Source organism: Myotis yumanensis, unplaced genomic scaffold (genome assembly GCF_028538775.1).
Source record: "Myotis yumanensis isolate MYYU_CA2020_CCGP unplaced genomic scaffold, mMyoYum1.0.hap1 SCAF_7, whole genome shotgun sequence".
NCBI lineage: Eukaryota > Metazoa > Chordata > Mammalia > Chiroptera > Vespertilionidae > Myotis > Myotis yumanensis.
Window position 1 is genome coordinate 4,751,925 of NW_027223758.1, and position 19,256 is coordinate 4,771,180.

Here is a 19,256-nt window from a genome sequence, read left to right on the forward strand (position 1 = left end):
TCTATTCAATTAAACTAATGATCATCACCACCACAACCATCACCGCCACCATCATCACCATCACCACCACCACAAGCACCATCACCAGCACCACCACCATCACCATCACCACAAGCACCATCACCTGCACCATCACCATCACCATCACCTGCACCATCACCATCACCATCACCATCACCACCACAAGCACCATCACCACCATCATCACCATCACCACCACCACAAGCACCAGCACCACCACCATCACCACCATCACAAGCACCATCACCACCATCTCAAGCACCAGCACCACCACCAGCACCACCATCACCACCACCGCCACCATTATCATCACCACCATCACAACCACCATCACCGCCACCATCACCGCTGCTATCACTACCACTACCACCATCTCCAGTAATCAGCACAGTTCCTGCCACACTGAGTGAGTCCTTCCACCTGACATAGGCCCACCGTTTGTCCCTGTAACAGAGGGAACCAATGAAGCTTGGAGCAGTGCAACAAGCACACCTGGCTGAGAAGTGGCGAGAAGCACCTCCCCATTGGAGGAGCTGGCATGCTGGGCTTCACCAGCATCCACCCTGCCAGGACACCACGTGGTGGGCACTGAAGTCCTGTCTCTGACAGAGACAGGCTCTGTGGAGGCTGCAACCTGTGGAGGATGCTGTGGGCCCCTCCACCTCCGTTCTGCCCTATGGTCGTGGGCTCAACAACATTGCTCCCACTGGACACTGGCTCCTTGGGGGAAAATTTCCTAAAGCTCCCAGTGAAGAAGCAAAGATGTCCAGAGGAAGGTGCATGGGGGCTGCGGGCATCGTGAGCGCTTCCATTTACTGGCTATACCAGACTTGGGAGAAGTTTGAAAATGCTCCGGCAAACATTTAAACCCAACCGCATGGCAGTGTGGTGGAGCTCGAGCCGGGCCACGGTTGTGCCTCGAGGATAGCTCCTGATGGAGCCCAGGCCCAGGCCGGGGACCCCAGTTGCCACCCAGGCCAATGGCCATCCTGGGAGCAGCTCCACCCCACACGGTCTCCAGCTGGTACCTGTATCCTCTGAGAGGGAGTCCGAGGACAGCGGCTCCTCCAGGGAAGCCTGGTCCGTCCCGCTGGCCGAGGGGGTTCCTGGCTGGGCATCTTCTGGAAACTGCTGCTTGGGAGTGGACGGCTCACTCTGTGTGGCTCGGTGGCCCACTCTGCTTTCAGCATCTGCAAGGAGATGCACTGTTAGCCTAGCCCAGTGGTCGGCAAACTCATTAGTCAACAGAGCCAAATATCAACAGTACAATGATTGAAATTTCTTTTGAGAACCAAAATTTTTAAACTTAAACTATATAGGTAGGTACATTGTTATTAACTTAATTAGGGAACTCTTAAGCTGGCCTTTGCTAAAAATGTCCTCAATCTGATTGAGGTACGTTTGCTGAGGTCGACCCCTTCCAACTCTCCCATCCACACTCGTCTTGTATACTTGTTTCATCTATCTTTTGTCACCCACGTGCAATTTGCGGACGCAACTAGCACTAACCACTGCACAATGAGACTGCTGACTGACTGGATCACTCAACTTGTGCATGAATTGCGTGCGCCTCCCCCGCGCTGTGTATCCCGCGGCCCGCCTGCGCCGCGTCTCCCATCGCCCGACAGACCGACACCCTCCACTTCTTCTAACACCACTTCTTCAAAATAGACTCGCCCAGGCCGAAAACCGACTTCTGCACATGGGCCACGAAGTTTCAATCGCACTGTCTGTGTGCGCCCGCATGTGGTATTTTGTGGAAGAGCCACACTCAAGGGGCCAAAGAGCCGCATATGGCTCACGAGCCGCGGTTTGCCGACCACTGGCCTAGCCTGTCCTTCCTCCCTGATGCTCTATATGTTTTCTGGTTTGTCCTCACCTGAGGATATTTTTCCATTGCTTTTTTCGGAGAGTAGAAGGGAGGGAGGGAGAAAGAAACATTGGTGTGAGGGAGACACATCAGCTGGTTGCCTCCTGCGCATGCCCCGAATGAGGGCAGGGAGGGAACCCATAACCAAGGTATGTATCCTTGACCAGGAATCGAACCTGAGACCATTTGGTGTCGATGCTCTAACCACTTAGCAACTCTGGCCAGAGCTCTGCAACTTTATCCCTGCCAAAGCCTTCCTGGGCATATGCCTGCCCGGGCCTGGAGTCCCTGTGCACACCCTGTCTTCCTACGGCAGCACCGAGCATCGCGACACCCCTCAGCCTCTGCAACCTGCCTGTGCCCTCTCACTCCGACACCGGTGGAGACTGGACAATGACCCGCACCCATATCTGCACCTTTGGATGCCTCCCCGCTAACCCTGGACTCTGCCCTGTGGCTTGCTTTGGTAAGTAGGACACCAGCAGGTTTGACGCAACAGCGGCCTCAAAAGCGAAGCACACTCCTGCCTGCTGCTCCTTGTACTGGGCCCACCTCGAGGACACACCTGGCTAGTGCTGGGGGACCTGTGGCTGGGGGGGCGGGGCTGAGCTGCCTCCATCCTGCCAGCCAAGGTCAACCCAGACAGGTGACAACAAATGCCCCCAAGGTCTGGGGTTGTTTGTTAGGTGACATTGTGGCTACAGGAACAGATTCACACCCGCACCCCTGCCCCATGGGTCTCCACTACACAATGTTTCTCAGTACCCGTGCACCAGGCGGCCCCAGGAGGGCAGAGAGCAATAAGCCGTGACCCTTACCCCTTTAACTCACACTCTGAGGCTCAAGAGCCCAGGAATGGGGGCGCTGCCAAGAACCGGGGCATTACAGAGCAGGGGTCCCAGAAGGATGACACCAGGCACCTAGCAGGGAGGAGAGGAGGTCCTGGGCTCCCCTTGCTTGGGGCTCAGTTGTGGAGCCTTTGAGGGTCTGACCCCTGGCCCTTCAGGGTCACATCTTACTGATGAGGGGCCCGGCGCTCAGGAGCAGAGTAACTGGTCCTGGTCCCACAGCCACAGGTAGCAGTCCAGGCTGGGAGACTCGGCAGCTGAAAATGTGCCCCTTCTGAGACACACACCACTGTCCCTGTAGGACCCCCTCGGCCCATAGTCATGCCATCGGGCCATTGCAGTGCAGAGCGGCAGCGTGACCTGCGCAGGTTCATGCAGCCCGGAGGCAGCAGGGTGAGGGCAGGGACGCTGGCCCAGACTGGGACTCGAGAGCGTCCTGCAGGCTGCGAGCAATTGCCATTATTGCTGTTGATGAAGGTTTTTAAAAAAATCCTTATTCGAGGATATGTTTTTGTTAATTTTAGGGGTGTGGGGGAGAGAAACATCGACGTGAGAGAGACACATCAACCGGTTGTGTACACATCCTGACCAGGGAGCAAACCCAAAATCTAGGTTTGTCCCTGGTGGGGAATGGAACCCACGACCTCTCGTTGCAAGGATGATCCTCCAACCGAGCCACACCACGGGCGACTGATGAGAGTGTCTGGTGGGGAGGAGGTGGTGAGGGTCTGGTCACTAGGCCAAGGCCCGTGTGCCCAGGTGATAACAATAGGCTCCCTCACAGGGCCCGCCCCACGCCCAGGGCACTGGCCAGACCCATGCGTGCAGCGCATGAGGGATCTGAGCTGCGACACAGCTCACCACATCCCCTCCGCGGCACACCTGTCTCCTGGGGGAGGGGGGAGTCTGCAGATTTGGACTAGAAAGCTCACAGTGCACAGCCATGTCGCCTGACCAGGGTCCAGGCCAGGGGCCGGCAAGCTTTTCCTAGAAAGGGACAATCATTTAGACTGTGGGCCATATGCCATACGGTCCATGCTGCGTTTTCTTCCTTGATTTTTACAAAAATCCTTTAAGTTTAAAAACCATTCTCCGCTCAGGGCCTTATAAAAACAGGCTATGGTTTGTGACCACAACTAGAGCTTGCCACTGACCTCTGACCCAGACAAGCGCCAACAGGTCTCTTGCCTAGTGGACAAAACTTGATGTCACAGGCTCAAGACTCATTCCTCGCCCCTCTCAGGACCGGCTTGTCATGCCTGACACACAGCTGTGACCGCCTCGCTGCCGGCTTGCTCGCTCGGTTGCGCCTTGTGAGGAAGAGAATGACAGCAGCACCAAGCGAGGGAGTGCGGCTGAGACGCGCACGGCCTCGCCGGCCCCGGCTCCCCGGCCTCGTGCGTCCTGTGGGGCTGCCACCGCCGCTTCCAGACACGGACACAAGTTTTAGAAGGCGCGGCCATTTGCTGCCACCACTGTCGTGCTGTTGTCACAATGACCCCTCTCCGTCCTCATCAACATCAGTGACAAGCCGGTCAGAACACTGGCCCGGGGGCCGCCACCCTCTCGGCCTCCGTAGGACTCAGCGGAGCTGCCACCAGCATGCAGGCCCGGCTGCCCCCGCTTCCAGCAGGCTCTGAGCTGCAGCTCAGCATCTTGTTCAATGAACAGTTTCAGTTCCCAAAATAGCCCCGGTGGCAGGGCGGTTGCTAGGAAACACTGGCTGGGGTAGGGGAGCTGTGGGCGGCCCTCTCCGGCCCCATTTCCACCGCCGCCCTTTCCCTTCTGAGGGCCACAGAGGGGAGCACAAGGCCAAGCCTGTGTCATCTAGAGTAGCCAGAGAGAGGGAACATGCCGTGAACATGCCTGCACACACGTGCACAGGTGCACACATGTGTGCAGGCAAGCACCCACACTGAGAGCACACACATGCACACATTGGCCCTGGTGTTCCAGACAGACCCGCTGTCCCTGCCCAAGTCCCGAGGAAAGGGCCGCACGTCTCGGGTCGCTGAGCATAGCAAGGGTGGCAGCTCGCTCTCACAGCCCACGATGGAGTATGAAGCTGCTTAAATTATTTAAGAAAATGCCACATGGACATGAACAGGAAGATGGAGGACAGTGACCCGGGAACACGCAGTGTCTGGCGTGGAGACACGTGCGGGCTCCTGTCCTCACGCCCAGCATTTGGGCGGGGCTCGGTGGAGGGGTTGGGAGGCTGGCCGGCCCTCATGGCAACATGTGTCAGAGAAGAACAGCCACAGCAGTGAAGACAGAGAAAAAAGTCACCTCCTCCCTCCCCACACAGACCTAGTCCCATCTCATCTGTTCCACAAGCGCACAGGTGGCCCCGCCTGGGTTCAGAGGGTCACCTGACGTCCAGGAGCCAGAGCAGAGGGACCAGAGGGGTCACACAGGGTGAGCAATATCATAAAACCACCCCAACCCCCATGAGTGTGGAAGGCAGACCGTGTCCTGGACACGTCTCCAGGGTCGGCTCCCACTGTTGCGCTGGTGACTGCTGTGTGGGCAAACTCCAGGTTGACTTACGCCTATGTGTGCACCGGGTGTGGGGGCAGGTGTGCGTGGGGGCATGTGGGGGGTGCGTGGGTGGTAGCATGTGCATGTGGGGGGGCATGTGTGTCTGTACCCCATGTATGTGCCACATGTGTGCATGTACTGTATGTCCATGTGCACCGTGTGTACATATGTGTGCATGTACCACACGTCGATGATCGCTGTGCACACTGCATGTATGTGGCACATGCATGTGAACCACATGTGTGTTGTGCATGTATGTACTGTATGTCCATGTGCACCACATGTATGCACCATGTGCAGTTTGTCTGTGCACGCACCGTGTGTATAACATGTGCATGTGTGTACCATATGTGTGTGTTCACTGTGTGTGCACTGCATGTGGTCACACACCATGTGTGTGCATGTATGCGTGTGCACACACAGTGTGCGTGCATGTGCACATGTGCAGGGCACAGGGTCCTCTATTCCAGGCCTTCGAAGCTTAAGTATGAGTTCTCGGGCTGCTAGGGCTCCAGGCAGCTCTGGGAGGGTCTGTGGCCTGAGCCTGTGGGGACTTCTCTGGGCCCCTCCACCACTGTCACCCACTCAGCCACTCAGGCACCAGCCCTGTGCGGAGTCCTGGTGGCAGTGCAGGGCCACAGGGGGTGCTCCTGGTTGCAGGAATGTCCTCCTGGTTAGGAGCAAGTGCTCTCCAATGAGCGATCCCTTAACCCAAACCCAGGAAACTATAGCTGCTTCCTGGGGGGGGAGGTACTCACACCACAGCTGCACCCGAGGAAGAGGAGGGGGTGCTGCCTTCCCACTTGGGGTTCCCACTCAGGGAGCTTCGGTGCGCACTGCCCACCATTCTGGGCTCAGGGAGATGCCACAGAATCCTACAACCCAGCAGGAGCCGTCACCCCCAACACCAGCAAGAATTAGGGGTGCACAGGGCCTGGCCGAGCTTGACTCCACCCCCAGTGAGAAAAGGCATTTTCTGAGCAGGTGACAACAGAAAGAACGGGGCGAGGTCCCAACCCCAGGCACCTGCTGCATACCTGTCCCCAGGCCCTGTCACCACCTGCAGCCAGGAGAGGCCGAGAGAGCCTCCACTCCCTCCCTGACCACGCCCCTTCCAGAGGGAGCGCCTGGGACAGGCTCGCTGCAGGTCACCCCCACCCACGGCTGCCCTGTTCCCACTGAGGCTTGGAGGTGCCTGTCCCCCAGTCCCACCGCTGCCTGGGGACTCGAATCGTCTTGACTCTGACCGTGAGAGAGAGAAGGGGCAGAGGGGACAAGATTATCTACTGGACTCAGACCGCCTTCCCTTTCCCGTTTCTGACCTCGCTGCACCCACCCACCTTCTCCAGTTTCCTTCACGGGGCGCCCGCTTCTTCCCACCACGGGCCCTGCTCCTCTGGGTAAAGACACCTCTGCCCGCCCCCTCCTCCCACTCCCCCTTGCCCCGGGTCTTGGCTCCTCAACCTCGGCTGACAGTGCCAGGCGGCTTATGACGCATGGCAGCCGCCCCACAGCACTTCAGTTCCGAGCTGCCCGGTGAGCCTCGTGCGCAGCGCGTGGAGAACCAGCCGGCCAGGGCCCGCACACTCTCCTAGGCCACGTGCCTGCCCTCACCACACTCACCTCGGCGGTGGCTTGGACATGGCAGGCATTTCACAAAGCGGCTCTCACAGCCCTTCCTGGTTCCCGACACCTGGGCCGAGTTACCAACACGGGCTGTGTCTCCCCAGGCTCTGAGCTCTGGGAGGATGGTGCGGGCTCACCTGTGCCCTCGGCAGCGGGCACGCCGCTCACATAGCAGGTGTCCCTCTCTGAAATGCTGTAAAAATGCAGTTTCAACTCCCGAGGCAAGAGATGGTGTCGCAGGCCCCTCTAGTTCCTGCTCCATAATCACTCCCGAGAGAGGAAGACTGGGCTGTGTGTGCCTGCACCTGGGCCCGAGTCCAGCCCACACCTGCTCCATGCCCGAGCGAAGAGGGGACTCCTCGCTTTCTCATGGTTGAAAAAATAACAAGAACTATAGTAGCCCTGGCTGGTTGCTCAGTGGTTACAGCACTGGCCCATGAACCAAAGGGTCGTGGGTTCGATTTCCAGTCAAGGGCACGTACCTGGTCCTGGGCAGGGGCACGTGTGGGAGGCAGCCAATCGATGTGGCTCTCTCACACCAATGTTTCTCTCTCACTCAGGTGAGGATTAAAAATAAAAATAAAGAAATAGAGTAGTTGATGAGCTATACAAAATTCAAATTTCAAGTCCACAAATAAGGGAGTCCTGGCAGCTAGGCCCACGCTGAGACACATTACTGGCTTTTGCCTTTCAATGCTGTCAGTGGTTGCCCTCTGGCCCACGGCCTCTGAGCCTGAACTCTGCTATCGGATCCTCTGTGGGAAAGGTTGCCGACCCGATGGAGCTGGTGGTGGTGGTCGGGGGGGGGGGGCGGGCACACAAAACACCCACGAGGCCAGGAGCGCCTCCTCCGCGCAACACCGCCCGGCGGTCACCCCGACACTTTGGCTGCCGCCACAGTCGACCCCGCTGTGTCTCTGTTTCCAGCCGTTGAAAAAAATGGTCACCAGTCTAGGCGTTTAGGAGTGGCAAGCTGCCCTCTAGACCAGAGGTCCTCAAACTTTTTAAACAGGGGGCCAGTTCACTGTCCCTCAGACATTCCACACACGCGCACTGCGGGCCCGGGACGAGTCGGCTGCTAAGCAGGACAGGCAGCGGCGGCAAAAACACCCGGCGGGCCGGATAAATGTTTTCAGCGGGCCGCATGTGGCCCGCGGGCCGTAGTTTGAGGACCCCTGCTCTAGACGTTCTTTCCTCCTCATCCCCTCCCTTTTCCTACCAGGAGTCAACAACCCACATGTGTATCTAGTCTTCATTCTCCAGCGGCCACGTCATATAACTGATAAATAGGCCTTAATTCTGTTTTACCTAGAGGCCCGGTGCATGAAAATTCATGCCCTGGAGGGGGGGTCTCTCAGCCCGGCCTGCCCCCTCTCACAGTCCGGGAGCCCTCAGGGGCAGGAGGCGACCCAGCGATCAGGGGAAGGTGACGCCCCCATCACACCTCTGCTGCTCCACTGCCGGCAGTGCAAGCCTCGGCCGGCCCTGGTTACCTGAGCCTTGGGTGGCCCTGGGCGCCTGGGGGGCTGAGGGGACTGGGGGACTCTGGAGGCAGGTGTGTGGAGCAACTGGGCCCGCCTGGGGGTGGGCCTGGCCTTGTCACACGCCTGCTGCCCCAGAGGGTCTGAGGGGACTGGTTGCTGCTATCTTGTTGATGTGGGCACCACTATCTTTGAGGGCGTGGCAGTCAATTAGCATAGTCTCTCCTTATTTGCTGTGGGCACTGCCATCTTTGAGGGTGTGTTCTTGGGCTCAGCACTGATATTTACCCTGTCCCCCACTTACCCTGCCCCCCACCTGCCCTGCCCCCAGTTACCCTGCCCCCCACTCACCCTGTCCCCCACTCACCCTGTCCCCCACCCGCCCTGTCCCCCACCTGCCCTGCCCCCACTCACCCTGTCCCCCACTTACCCTGCCCCCACCTGCCCTGCCTCCGCTTACCCTGCCCCCCACTCACCCTATCCCCCACTCACCCTGTCCCCCACTCACCCTGTCCCCCACCCGCCCTGTCCCCCACTCACCCTGCCCCCCACTCACCCTGTCCCCCACTTACCCTGCCCCCCACCTTCCCTGTCCCCCACCGGCCCTGTCCCCCACTCACCCTGCCCCCCCACTCACCCTGTCCCCCACTTACCCTGCCCCCCACTTTCCCTGTCCCCCACCGGCCCTGTCCCCCACTCACCCTGCCCCCCCACTCACCCTGTCCCCCACTTACCCTGCCCCCCACCTTCCCTGTCCCCCACCCGCCTTGTCCCCCACCTGCCCTGCCCCCACCGCCCTGTCCCCTACTCACCCTGTCCCCACTTTCCCTGCCCCAACTTACCCTGTCCCCCACCCGCCCTGTCCCCCACCTGCCCTGCCCCACCGCCCTGTCCCCCACTTACCCTGCCCCCCACTCACCCTGCCCCCACGGCCCTGTCCCCCACTCACCCTGCCCTCCACTCACCCTGTCCCCACTTACCCTGCTCCACCATCTCGAGCAGCCCCTTCTTGATGAGCTCCTCCCGACCCTGCCGGCCGGCCTTCTTCTCCAGTGCTGCACAGACACAAACAGCCAGGTGAGTCAGGGCGGGGCCTCCAGAAGACACAGGGAGGCCCAGGAGGTGGGGTAAGAGGGCCTGGTCCCCTGGGCCCCCTGTTGGGGAACCCCAAGCTTTCTCACTGACCAGGCTGCCAAGTGTCGCACCTGAGAAGCAACACCTGGCATGACGCCCTCTCTCAGCTGGCCCCCACTGCCCACTCTGCCCTCCACCAAATGCTCCTTAATGAGCTGGCTGGGCCCTCTTCTCTCTGCCCCAGTGCCCTGGGGCACTTTCCTGCGGTTCCTACTGTCAGTGAAACACTCCTTGACCACTCTCTGCTCATAGGCCGCCTCTGCTGCCCCAGAGCTTCCCTGTGCACCCAGCGTATGCTCCCAAAGAGCCCACCAGGCGACAGGGAGGAGGAGGACCTGGCCCCCCTCCACAGGCCCCAGGAAAGCTCTCAGCTCCTCCTTGGGAGAACCCTTCCCACCTGCAGCCCCAGCACAGCACTCAGCAACTCACCCACCTGCTCCCTTCTTTTCTCTAAGTGTCCAGAAAACTATCGCCTACAGTTGCACCCAGTTTCCAAGTACAAACATACGTAATTCTCGGGCCCTCTCTTTGAAAGACGCAGACAGAGCCGGCTGTGAAGCCTGGGCCACAGAGGGCCTGCGGTTGCCCGTGTGTGCAGCACTGCCCACGCCAGCCGCAGGGGACCAGAGCCGCCCACCTGTCCGAGCTTGAAGTCCAGCAGCGGTGGACGAACAGGTAGTGACAGTTATTTAATTTGTTCACAGTTACTGACTGAGCACCTACTATGTGTCAGGTGCTAAACACGTGTGTGGGGGCGTGTCACTGGGGAGCAGAACCAACTCAGCCCCCCTTCAGGGAACAGCAGTGAAAACGAGGCTCCTCAATGGATTCACTCAGCATCTGCTGTTCGCCAGGCACAGAGGAGCACCACGGGCATGGCCTCTGCTTGAAGACCAGCGGGTTGGGGAGACAGAGGACCACCTCCCACCAGAACCAGAATGCATCCTGTTCCTGGGATCCCTAAATGCTTGGACAAATGGCCTGAAGGTGGGGAACGCCTACTCGAAGGTGGGGTCCTGCAGGGTTAAGCTGGAGCCCCTCCACGCCCTTGCAGGGACACTCAGCATCCCGATGACCTCACAGGCCCCTCTCCCGCTGGCTGAGGGCCCGTGGCATGGAGTCCTGATAGCACACAGCTCACCTCTCCAATACCACGTCCGTGGCCATCAAACCCAGAGAGTGTCAGGGGCTCCCCTGAGGTCACAGAGGTCACCTTGCTTTGGCTCCCTAGGCCTTCCACTGATGCACGGACATGTCTTTTCCAACTCAGTGCCTTTGCATGGGCTGTTCCCACTGCTACAATGCTTTTCCCTGCCTTCCTCAAGGGAAACAATTATGTCTCAGCTCAATGTCACCTCCTCACCTGGGTCTTCTCAGGCCACCCACCCCCAGCAACGCCCACCCTGCCCACTTCCTCCCCAGCAGCTGCGAGCCCCTGTGAGGCCCCACCAGAGTCATGATGGCTCCCGGTCTGTGCCGGACATCAGGGGAAGCTCTAAGTGGGCGCGCCCGGCTGACCAGCTGCTTTGTACCTGCACTCAGGTTCGCTGAATAAGAGTGTCTGTTGCTTTCATTCTGGACAAGAAGAATTAGACAATCAACTTTGTGGGTGGTTAAAAAAAATTATCATGTGTGGGGGGGGGGGGCGATGGGGGGGAAGGACACATATGTAATACCTTAATCAATAAAGAACATAAATAAATAAAAATTATTATGTAGCCCTGGCCAGTTGCTCAGTGGTTAGAGCCTCGCCCCCACACACCAAAGGGTCTAGGTTCGATTCCTGGTCAAGGGCACATACTGGGCTTCAGGTTTGGTTCCAGGTCCTGGTTGGGGCACATGTGGGAGGCAGCCAATCATCATGTCTCTCTCACATCAATGCTTCTCTTTCTGCCTCTGTCTCTCCCTCTCTCCCTCCCTCTCTCCCTTCCAGTCTCTCTAAAAATCAATGGAAAAAATATCCTTGGGTGAGGATTAACAAAACCAATAATAATCCTATATAATAAAAGGATAATATGCAAATTGACCCTAACCACAGAACGAACTGGGAATGACTGGTCACTATGACACACACTGACCACCAGTGGGGCAGACGCTCAATGCAGGAGCTGCCCTCTGGTGGTCAGTGCGCTCTCACAGGGGGGAGCTCTGCTCAGCCACAAGCCAGGCTGATGGCTGCCAGCACAGTGGTAGTGGTGGGAACCTCTCCCGCCTCCTCAGCAGTGCTAAGGATGTCCAATTGCAGCTTAGGCCTGCTCCCTGCTGGCAAGTGGACATCCCCAGAGGGCTGCCAGGCTGCCAGAGGGATGTCTGACTGCCAGCTTAGGTCTGATCCCCCGGGGAGTGGGCCTAAGCCAGCAGGTGGACATCCCCCGAGGGGTCCCAGACTGCGAGAGGGCACAGGTCGGGCTAAGGGACCCCCCCGAGTGCACAAATTTTTGTGCACCGGGCCTCTAGTCTATACTAATAAAAGGGTAATATGCTAATTAGACTGGGAGAGCTTCCAGACATCCTTCCGGACAAAGCCATGGTGGCGAGGCCAAGGAAGAGGCAGTTAGGGGCAATCAGGCCAGCAGGAGGGGCAGTTGAGGGCGAGCTGGCTGGAAGGGGGTGGCAGCTTCGGAAAAGCTGGCCAGCAGGGGGGACGCAGTTGGGGGCCAGCAGGCCGACGGGGGGGGGGGGGCAGTTGGGGACGAGCAGGCCAGCAGGTGGGGGCAGTTGGGGGTGATCAGGCTGGCAGGGTGGGACAGTTGGGGGTGAGCAGGCCGGCAGGGGTGGGGCAGTTAGGGGTGATCAGGCCAGAATGGGGGGCAGATGGTGGCAATCAGGCCAGCAGACAGAGTGGTTAGGGGTGATCAGGCAGGCAGGCAGGTGAGTGGTTAGGAGCCAACAGTCCTGGATTGCGAGAGGGATGTCCGACTGCCAGTTTAGGCCTGATTAAACAGGCAGTTGGACATCCCCCAAGGGATCCCAGATTGGAAAGGGTGCAGGCTGGGCTGAGGGATACCCCCAACCCCCATGCACAAATTTCATGCACCGAGCCACTAGTCTATATTAATAAAAGGGTAATATGCTAATTAGACTGGGAGACTTTCTGGATGTCCTTCCAGACAAAGCCATGGTGGCAGGGCCGAGGCAAGGGTGGTTAGGGCTGATCAGGCCAGCGGGAGAAGAGTTGGGGGTGAGCAGGCTGGCAGGGGGGGCAGTTGGGGGCAACCAGGCCAGTGGGAGGGCAGTTGGGGGCGAACAGGCCAGCAGGGGGAGCAGTTGGGGGTGATCAGGCCAGCAAGGGGGGGCAGTTGGGGGCAAGAAGGCTAGCGGGGTGGGGGGGGGGGGCATTTGGGGCTGAGCAGGCCAGCAGGCAGGTGAGCAGTTAGGAGCCAGCGGTCCCGGATTGCGAGAGGGATGTCCGACTGCTGATTTAGGCCCACCGGGATCGGGCCTAAATCGGCAGTCAGACATCCCCTGAGGGGTCCCAGATTGGAGAGAGTGCAGACCGGACTGAGGGACATCCTCCACCCCTGTGCATGAATTTTGTGCACCAGGCCACTAATAATAATAATGTTTACATAAAAAGTATAAAAAGATGAGAGGACCAACTGCTACTATGAGCGGTCCCCCCACTGGCTTTGTCTCTGCCAGCCTCTGAACCCTGGGAAGGAAATGGGGACCCCGAAACCGCAGAGGCAAGTCCCCAAGGCCCGGAGCTGATTCCACATGAGCAACCTGCTCACTAATGGTTCTCAGCAGAGCTAAGAGGTGCGCCCAGTGAGGGCCTGTGGGCGAGATGCTGTCTCCCCTGGGTTTGCTTCTCAAGGCCGACCGTCCCTTCACCAAGGATACACTGTGGTCCAGGGGCCGGACTGAGCAGGGCCTCCGTGCTATTCCCAGCACCCCCCCCCGCACCCCCCCGACTCCAGGCTGCCTGGCCCCGTGAGTGCTTCCTCCCTCAGAGCCTGTCCTTCCCTAAGACGGGCATGTTGCAGCAACAGCACTGGCCACAGGTGGTGCTGAAGTCTGTACCTCCACAGGGAGCCTCTTCAGGAAGCGCAGAGCTGAGGCCTGCCCTCAAATCTCCAGGGGGCTCTTGGGGACCCCGGGCCCAGCGTTGTCAAAGTGAGTTCCCGTGCAGGAGGGCAGGGTGCTTGTTCCTCGGGGGAGGGGGGTCAGCCAGAAGAGCTGGTGACAAGCCAGGGTCTCGGTGCAGCCTGGCCCTGCCTTTTTCACAAGGTCCCGGGTGACGTGTGTGCCACTTAGGGTCTGGGTGGTAAGAGGGTCATGGTGCTGACCTGTCCCAGCAGGTGGATGGGCCTGGAAGGCCCCCTGGAGGGAGTGACCCAGGGAGGCTGAGCGGCTCCTGGCTGTCAGAGGCCACGGGCAGCCCGCCCCATGTGGGGCTGGGGAGATAACATCGGCCACAAAAAGCACAGCAACAATGACACCACCATGTTCCCGGGCTCACCGGACGTCGTCTGCTTCAGTTTTTCATTTTTCTTTTTCCTCCATTTCCAGGGTTTGAAGATCCTTCCCAGGGTGGCCAGCCTGCTGTTCCTCCTGGCGGGGGGCGTGCGAATCCCTGAGACCAGATATTCGGAGCGCACTGGGGGCGTGGGGTCCATCTCATCTGTAAGACAACACCGAGGGGGCTCAGGAGTCACCAATCCCATGTGACACCCTGAGGAGCCACTGCGATTCTGCAGAGCCGGGTGTGTCCCGGGTGGCCTGGGCCGGCCCTCAGGGAGCGTGTTTCATTTCCCCTCTGTGAGCCCCTCCCCTGCAGCCCTCCCACAGTCCGCTGGAAGCCCTAGCCGGGCTCTGCCTGCAGCACAGCAATCTGAAGACAGCGAGTTCCAAGGCAGAACCTCTCCCGCCCCAGGGCCTTTGCTTGTGCTGCGCCTTCCACCCATGCCGCTCGCCCTGCCGCTGCTTCTGTGCTCTGTGCCCTTCAGCTGCTCAGCTGAGCCTGGCTTCCTCAGGAAGTCTGTCTTCCTCCTGTCCCAGGTGAGGTCCAGCCCTGGCTCCTGCTCCTGAAGGGATCCATGCGGCCACCAAGGAGCCGCAATGATCTGGCGCCAACCCCCCCCCCCCCCCCCGCCCCCGCCAGCTCTGCCACAGCCCTGGCTCAGGCCTGGCCATGCTCCTCGTGGACAGGGGAGAATGACTAAGTCCAGGAGTGGACAGAGCGAAGCCACTGGCATGCTCAGCAGGGAGCAGAGAGACGGACCGAGGAAGTGCACGGCGTTGCCGCCACACAGGAGACTGGTGGCCACCACATGCCCGTGGACAGGGTGCAGCTAGGTCATCGTCCCTCCTTCTGTGAACCATGCACAGACATGGGAAGATAAAGCAGAGGGTGTGAGCAGACACCTGCTGTGGCTCAGGGACAGTCGGGGGCGGGGGGGGGGGGGGACTGGGAGAGAGGATGGCGTGGGCTCCCTACAGGCCGTGTGGGAGGCGTATTTTTTTTACAGATAGAACGGAAAACAAAACACGACTAAGGCAATGGTGAAAGGCGGACCTCTGAAGGCACAGTGCTGCCCGTCGGCTCACGCACCCGCTGATGGGCAGAGCCGAGCCGAGTTCAGGCGTCGCTGTGGCAGGACTGAGAAAGCAATGCCAAGCTGCCCCTAACCCCTCCTGGGACGGGGCAGTGGTGAGGACCTGAGGCCCCTGCAGGCTCTTAGATTTAACCCCCGGGTCACTGGGCTAAACGAGGCCACCTGCAGCCAGAGGGGCAGGAACCCGTGATGGACCGTCACTGTCGGGCCCAGCGCAATGCCTCATGGGACAGGTATTGTACTCACACTGTGAGTCTATAGGGTAGACACTGTTATTACATCCACTTCACAAACGAGCACGCTGAGGCTCAGAGCAGGGAGCCATTGTGTCGACTCACAGAGCGAGGAACACTGAGGTGAGTGTGACCTCGGGCAGCCTGACCCCAGACACCTCTCGGGTCTCTAAGCTGATCCTAGGGTGACCGCGTCAATGGATCACCCAGGGCGGGGTCGACGATGGGACACCAGCCAGGACAGGACAGGCCAACGGGGGCCAGGCCATGGGTGTGTTCTCTCTCTCTCTCTCTCTCTCCCAGGCCATGGGTGTGTTCTCTCTCTCTCTCTCTCTCTCTCTCTCTCTCTCTCTCCCTCTCTCTTTCTCTCTTAATTCAGCATGAATCGTGTGTGCGGGGGCTGCGGCCACAGCTGGCCCATAGAACAACCCTGGCCGGTGGGAGGAACCTCTCCCTCCAGGCTCAGCAACCAGGAAGGCACCAAAGGAATGACATTCTCCACTTGTTTCCGCTGTAATCCCCGCAGGAGCCTGGGACATGCAGGTGAGGGATGATGGAGCCAGGGGGACCCGAGGGTGCCGGGCAGGATCCCTCCACCTTCCTAGCCCAGCTCCACGCCAGGCGTGCAGGATGCAGCCGGTCCTCCTTTCCTGGAGGCAGTTTATTCCCTGATCCTCGCCGTTCCTTCCTGCGCCCACAGGCGCCAGATGGAGCGGAACGGCCAGGGCCACCCGTTGCGGGAGCGCTGGCGGGCTGAAGGCATGTGGGCACAATCTGCAAAGACCTGGCCAGGTCTCCCCAAGCCGGGGCTCATTTGTAGATGAAGACAAGACCCCAGAGATGAGCTGGGAATGATGGAGCGTTAGCACCCCTTTCTTTATACCACCTCGCTGGGCTCCACCAAGGAGGGTGGCAGGTATGAGAAACACACGCCGAACAAGAACATCGAGGAAGTCCGGAGAAAGGGGATTTGGACGGGGCCGCAGCAGCCAGGGGTAGAGACCTCACACGGCACCAGAGGAGGGCACACATGCAGCTCTGAGCTTCCTGGTAGGCAAAGCGAAAAGGAGCAGCACGAAGAACAAACCACAGATCGGACCACAAATCCCACCCCACTTGCTACCTGCATTGCTGAGACCCTGGGCCAGGTCACCAGATGCAGGAAGGGTGAGGTCAAGCGCTTGGAGGAAGGATGCAGCCACGAGGGCCCTGGGTGCAGCTGGGGAGGCAGACAGGGGCTGGAACTTGATTCCTCATTCAGGAGGGCCATGGGGACCTTCAGTTCCAAAGGCCTGATTCGTTCATGTGCTGGGCGTGCAGCATGCTTAGTCTGGGGGACCCGTAGGGGCCTGCTCTCATCAGGGAGCAGAGACCCCCCAAGCCCAGGGGCCTCAAGGAAGACACACCTTCTCCCCACCTCCCCAGGTGGCTCGGGCCAGGGCCAGGTGGGTGAGGGCTTCTGAACACTGTGACTTGCAACCCAAGAATAGAAAGTTCAGGAGCCAGGCTGTGCCATTCAATGAAGGAATTCCTTATAAACACCTGAGAGCAGAGAGGGCACGAGTGTGTCAACAACTGTGGGCATGGAGGTCCCAGTGAGCGGAGGTGGGCATGGGTCCTTCTGGGCATGGAGTGGGCTCCGCACGTGTGAGGGTGGGTGTGAATGTGGGTGGGTGGGTATGTAGGAGATGGGTGTGTGGGAATGTGTGCACCTGCATGGTGGGCATTTACGTATGTGGGTGAGCATGTCCACACCTGGGTGGGTGTGCATGCACCTCTACATGTGTGTCCAGAGAGAAGGGCGGGCTGGGCATGCTGCTGCTTCCCTCCGTCTCAGCCTCTGAATCTCTGAGTGTGTCTGGAGTTGCCACGGAAGCCCTGCCCTTCCCGGTGGGAGGATCCGCGGGGCAGACGCATTAGCAGGCCCTCTGTCCTCTAAATAGCTCAGGTGCTAAGTTCCCACCTCTGCTGCCTGTGATACATTAGCAGTTAATTAATGAAAATGTTTCCCCACATGGGCGTGAGGAGGTACAACACACAGCCACAGGGCAGGCGGGGCCCGGGTGCCCAGGCGAAGGATGGGGCCAGCGGAGGGCGCCTGCTGACATTACGCACCGAGCTGAAGGCACAGGTGCCGCTCCTCCCAGTCCCCTATCAGGCTCAGGGCAGCTGGAGCTTGTCCCCAGTACCCAACTCCACCCACCTCCCCATCGATGGATCCCATAAACCTGCAAGTCAGGCACATTCTAGAACAGGCAGCGAGGAGCACCAATGCCACAGCCTCACTCCCTGAGCTTACAGCTCATCTCCAAGCCCAGCACAGGGCCAACTCCCTTATTCATAATATTCCCTTCCATCCCAGCCCTGGCCACTCTGGTATCATCCTGGGTGTAGGGCTTATTGTTATTTTTCCAGAGCACAGGCACTGTGTCTGTCTTGCCCATCGCTGTGTCCTGGCATCTTCACCGATGCCTGCACCCACACAGTGCTCCAATAAACACGCCTGCTCAACCTGTGAGCCTGGGATGCGAGTGCGGGAGCCAGGACCTGGCCCCGTCCATCTGAGTCCAAAGTCCACCCCTTAGTCATGCCAGGCATTTCTGCTTTCTTGCCTCCTGACCACTGACCCATCCCTGTCTTCTCTTCCCACACCCCCGGGACACCGGCCTCACAGCACAGTGGAAGGAGTGAGGTCAGGCACCAATGCACGTGCTGCATGGCTGGCTTCTCGGGAGACACTCACCATCTGTATCAGACAACGTCGGAACATGGTTTCTGCATGTTTATTTATTCACTCACCAACTCATCATCAATATCAGCCGAGGCTCGCTGTGCACCAGGGCCGCGCTGAGTTTGCATCAAGTCAACACGAGGTGCTGTCTCAGGTGGCATGAAGCTCACCTGCTTATGGAGCAGGAAGAAAATGAACAAGGGAACAACGAGATACCTCCCGAAACAGACATGCGCTATGAAAGCTGTAAATGAGAAGCTGGGATAAGGAGCAACAGCGTGTGGCCTCTGTGTCTCCCCTGAGTCCGTCCCTGCCCAGAGCAGAAGGAAGTGGTGCTGGACTCCCTGCTCTGGTGGCTCACTGACCACAGGGAGAACGTGGGCAAGGCATCAGCAGGAAGAATAGACAGGGGATTACAACTGCGGAGCACACACTTCTGAGAAGCAGTTCTGGAAACTGAGCAGGGGGGACATTTGACTTGGGCCTTGCAGATTGAGTAGGTGTTAAATAAAAGGCGCAGATCCATCAAAGCCTGACAGTACGCTGTGATTGGAGAAAGGGGAGGAACGCAGGGAAGTGAGAGCCGATGTCCCTAGCCTGAGGTTGAGTAACATTTCCATGCATAAAAGTGAGATGCCAACTTTCTATGGCATTGACTAATGACCAACACACACACACACACAAGTAAACATACACAAAACTAGCATCCATAACTAATAGGAAGGATATAATCTCAAAGTACAAAGAGAATCTTTTAATTAAACACATATGGATACATGAGGAAACTAACGAGCCATGTTGTCCTCATGCACTAGTTTGCTGGCAGGGTCTGTGCACTGGAATCTGAGAACTCTCAGGCTGGAGCTCCTGGCTGCCAGAATGGGGGGGATGGAGCGAGGCTGCGGCCTGGCCATGAGGAGCTGTGTGTGGCCGCATCAGAAGCCCTGAGGGTGCAGGAATCACTGGGGAACCTGCTGTGAGATCAGCATTGCGGGAAGGCCTCACAGGATGTTGGGGTGATGGGCAGATTGCAGGGGAACAAGATGGATGGCAGGGAGGCTGGTTGAGAGGGAACAGGCAGTGAGGGCAGTGGGGCCAGTGGAGAAAGGAGGGAGGGAACCAGAGATGTCACCAAGGCAGAGTCCTCCTCAGAGCAGGGAGAGGAGTCAAGGGGAGACATGGATGCACGTGGAAGAACCAAGAAGACCAAGCT

At 58.9% G+C, this 19,256-nt stretch overlaps 1 protein-coding gene across 5 annotated transcripts in view; it reads right to left on the reverse strand.

Moving 5' to 3' along the window:
• Window positions 1-19,256, reverse strand: part of PHACTR3 (phosphatase and actin regulator 3) — a 150,489-nt gene that overhangs the window by 42,670 nt on the left and 88,563 nt on the right. For 4 of the 5 annotated variants that reach the window (XM_070421363.1, XM_070421364.1, XM_070421366.1 and 1 more), the window contains exons 2-4: window positions 13,984-14,145; window positions 9,368-9,442; window positions 1,050-1,211 (exon numbers count right to left, since the gene is read on the reverse strand). In XM_070421363.1, the coding sequence (XP_070277464.1) occupies window positions 1,050-1,211; window positions 9,368-9,442; window positions 13,984-14,145 (399 nt within the window). The remainder of the gene's footprint in view (window positions 1-1,049; window positions 1,212-9,367; window positions 9,443-13,983; window positions 14,146-19,256) is intronic. The other variant, XM_070421368.1, reaches the window with a different exon arrangement.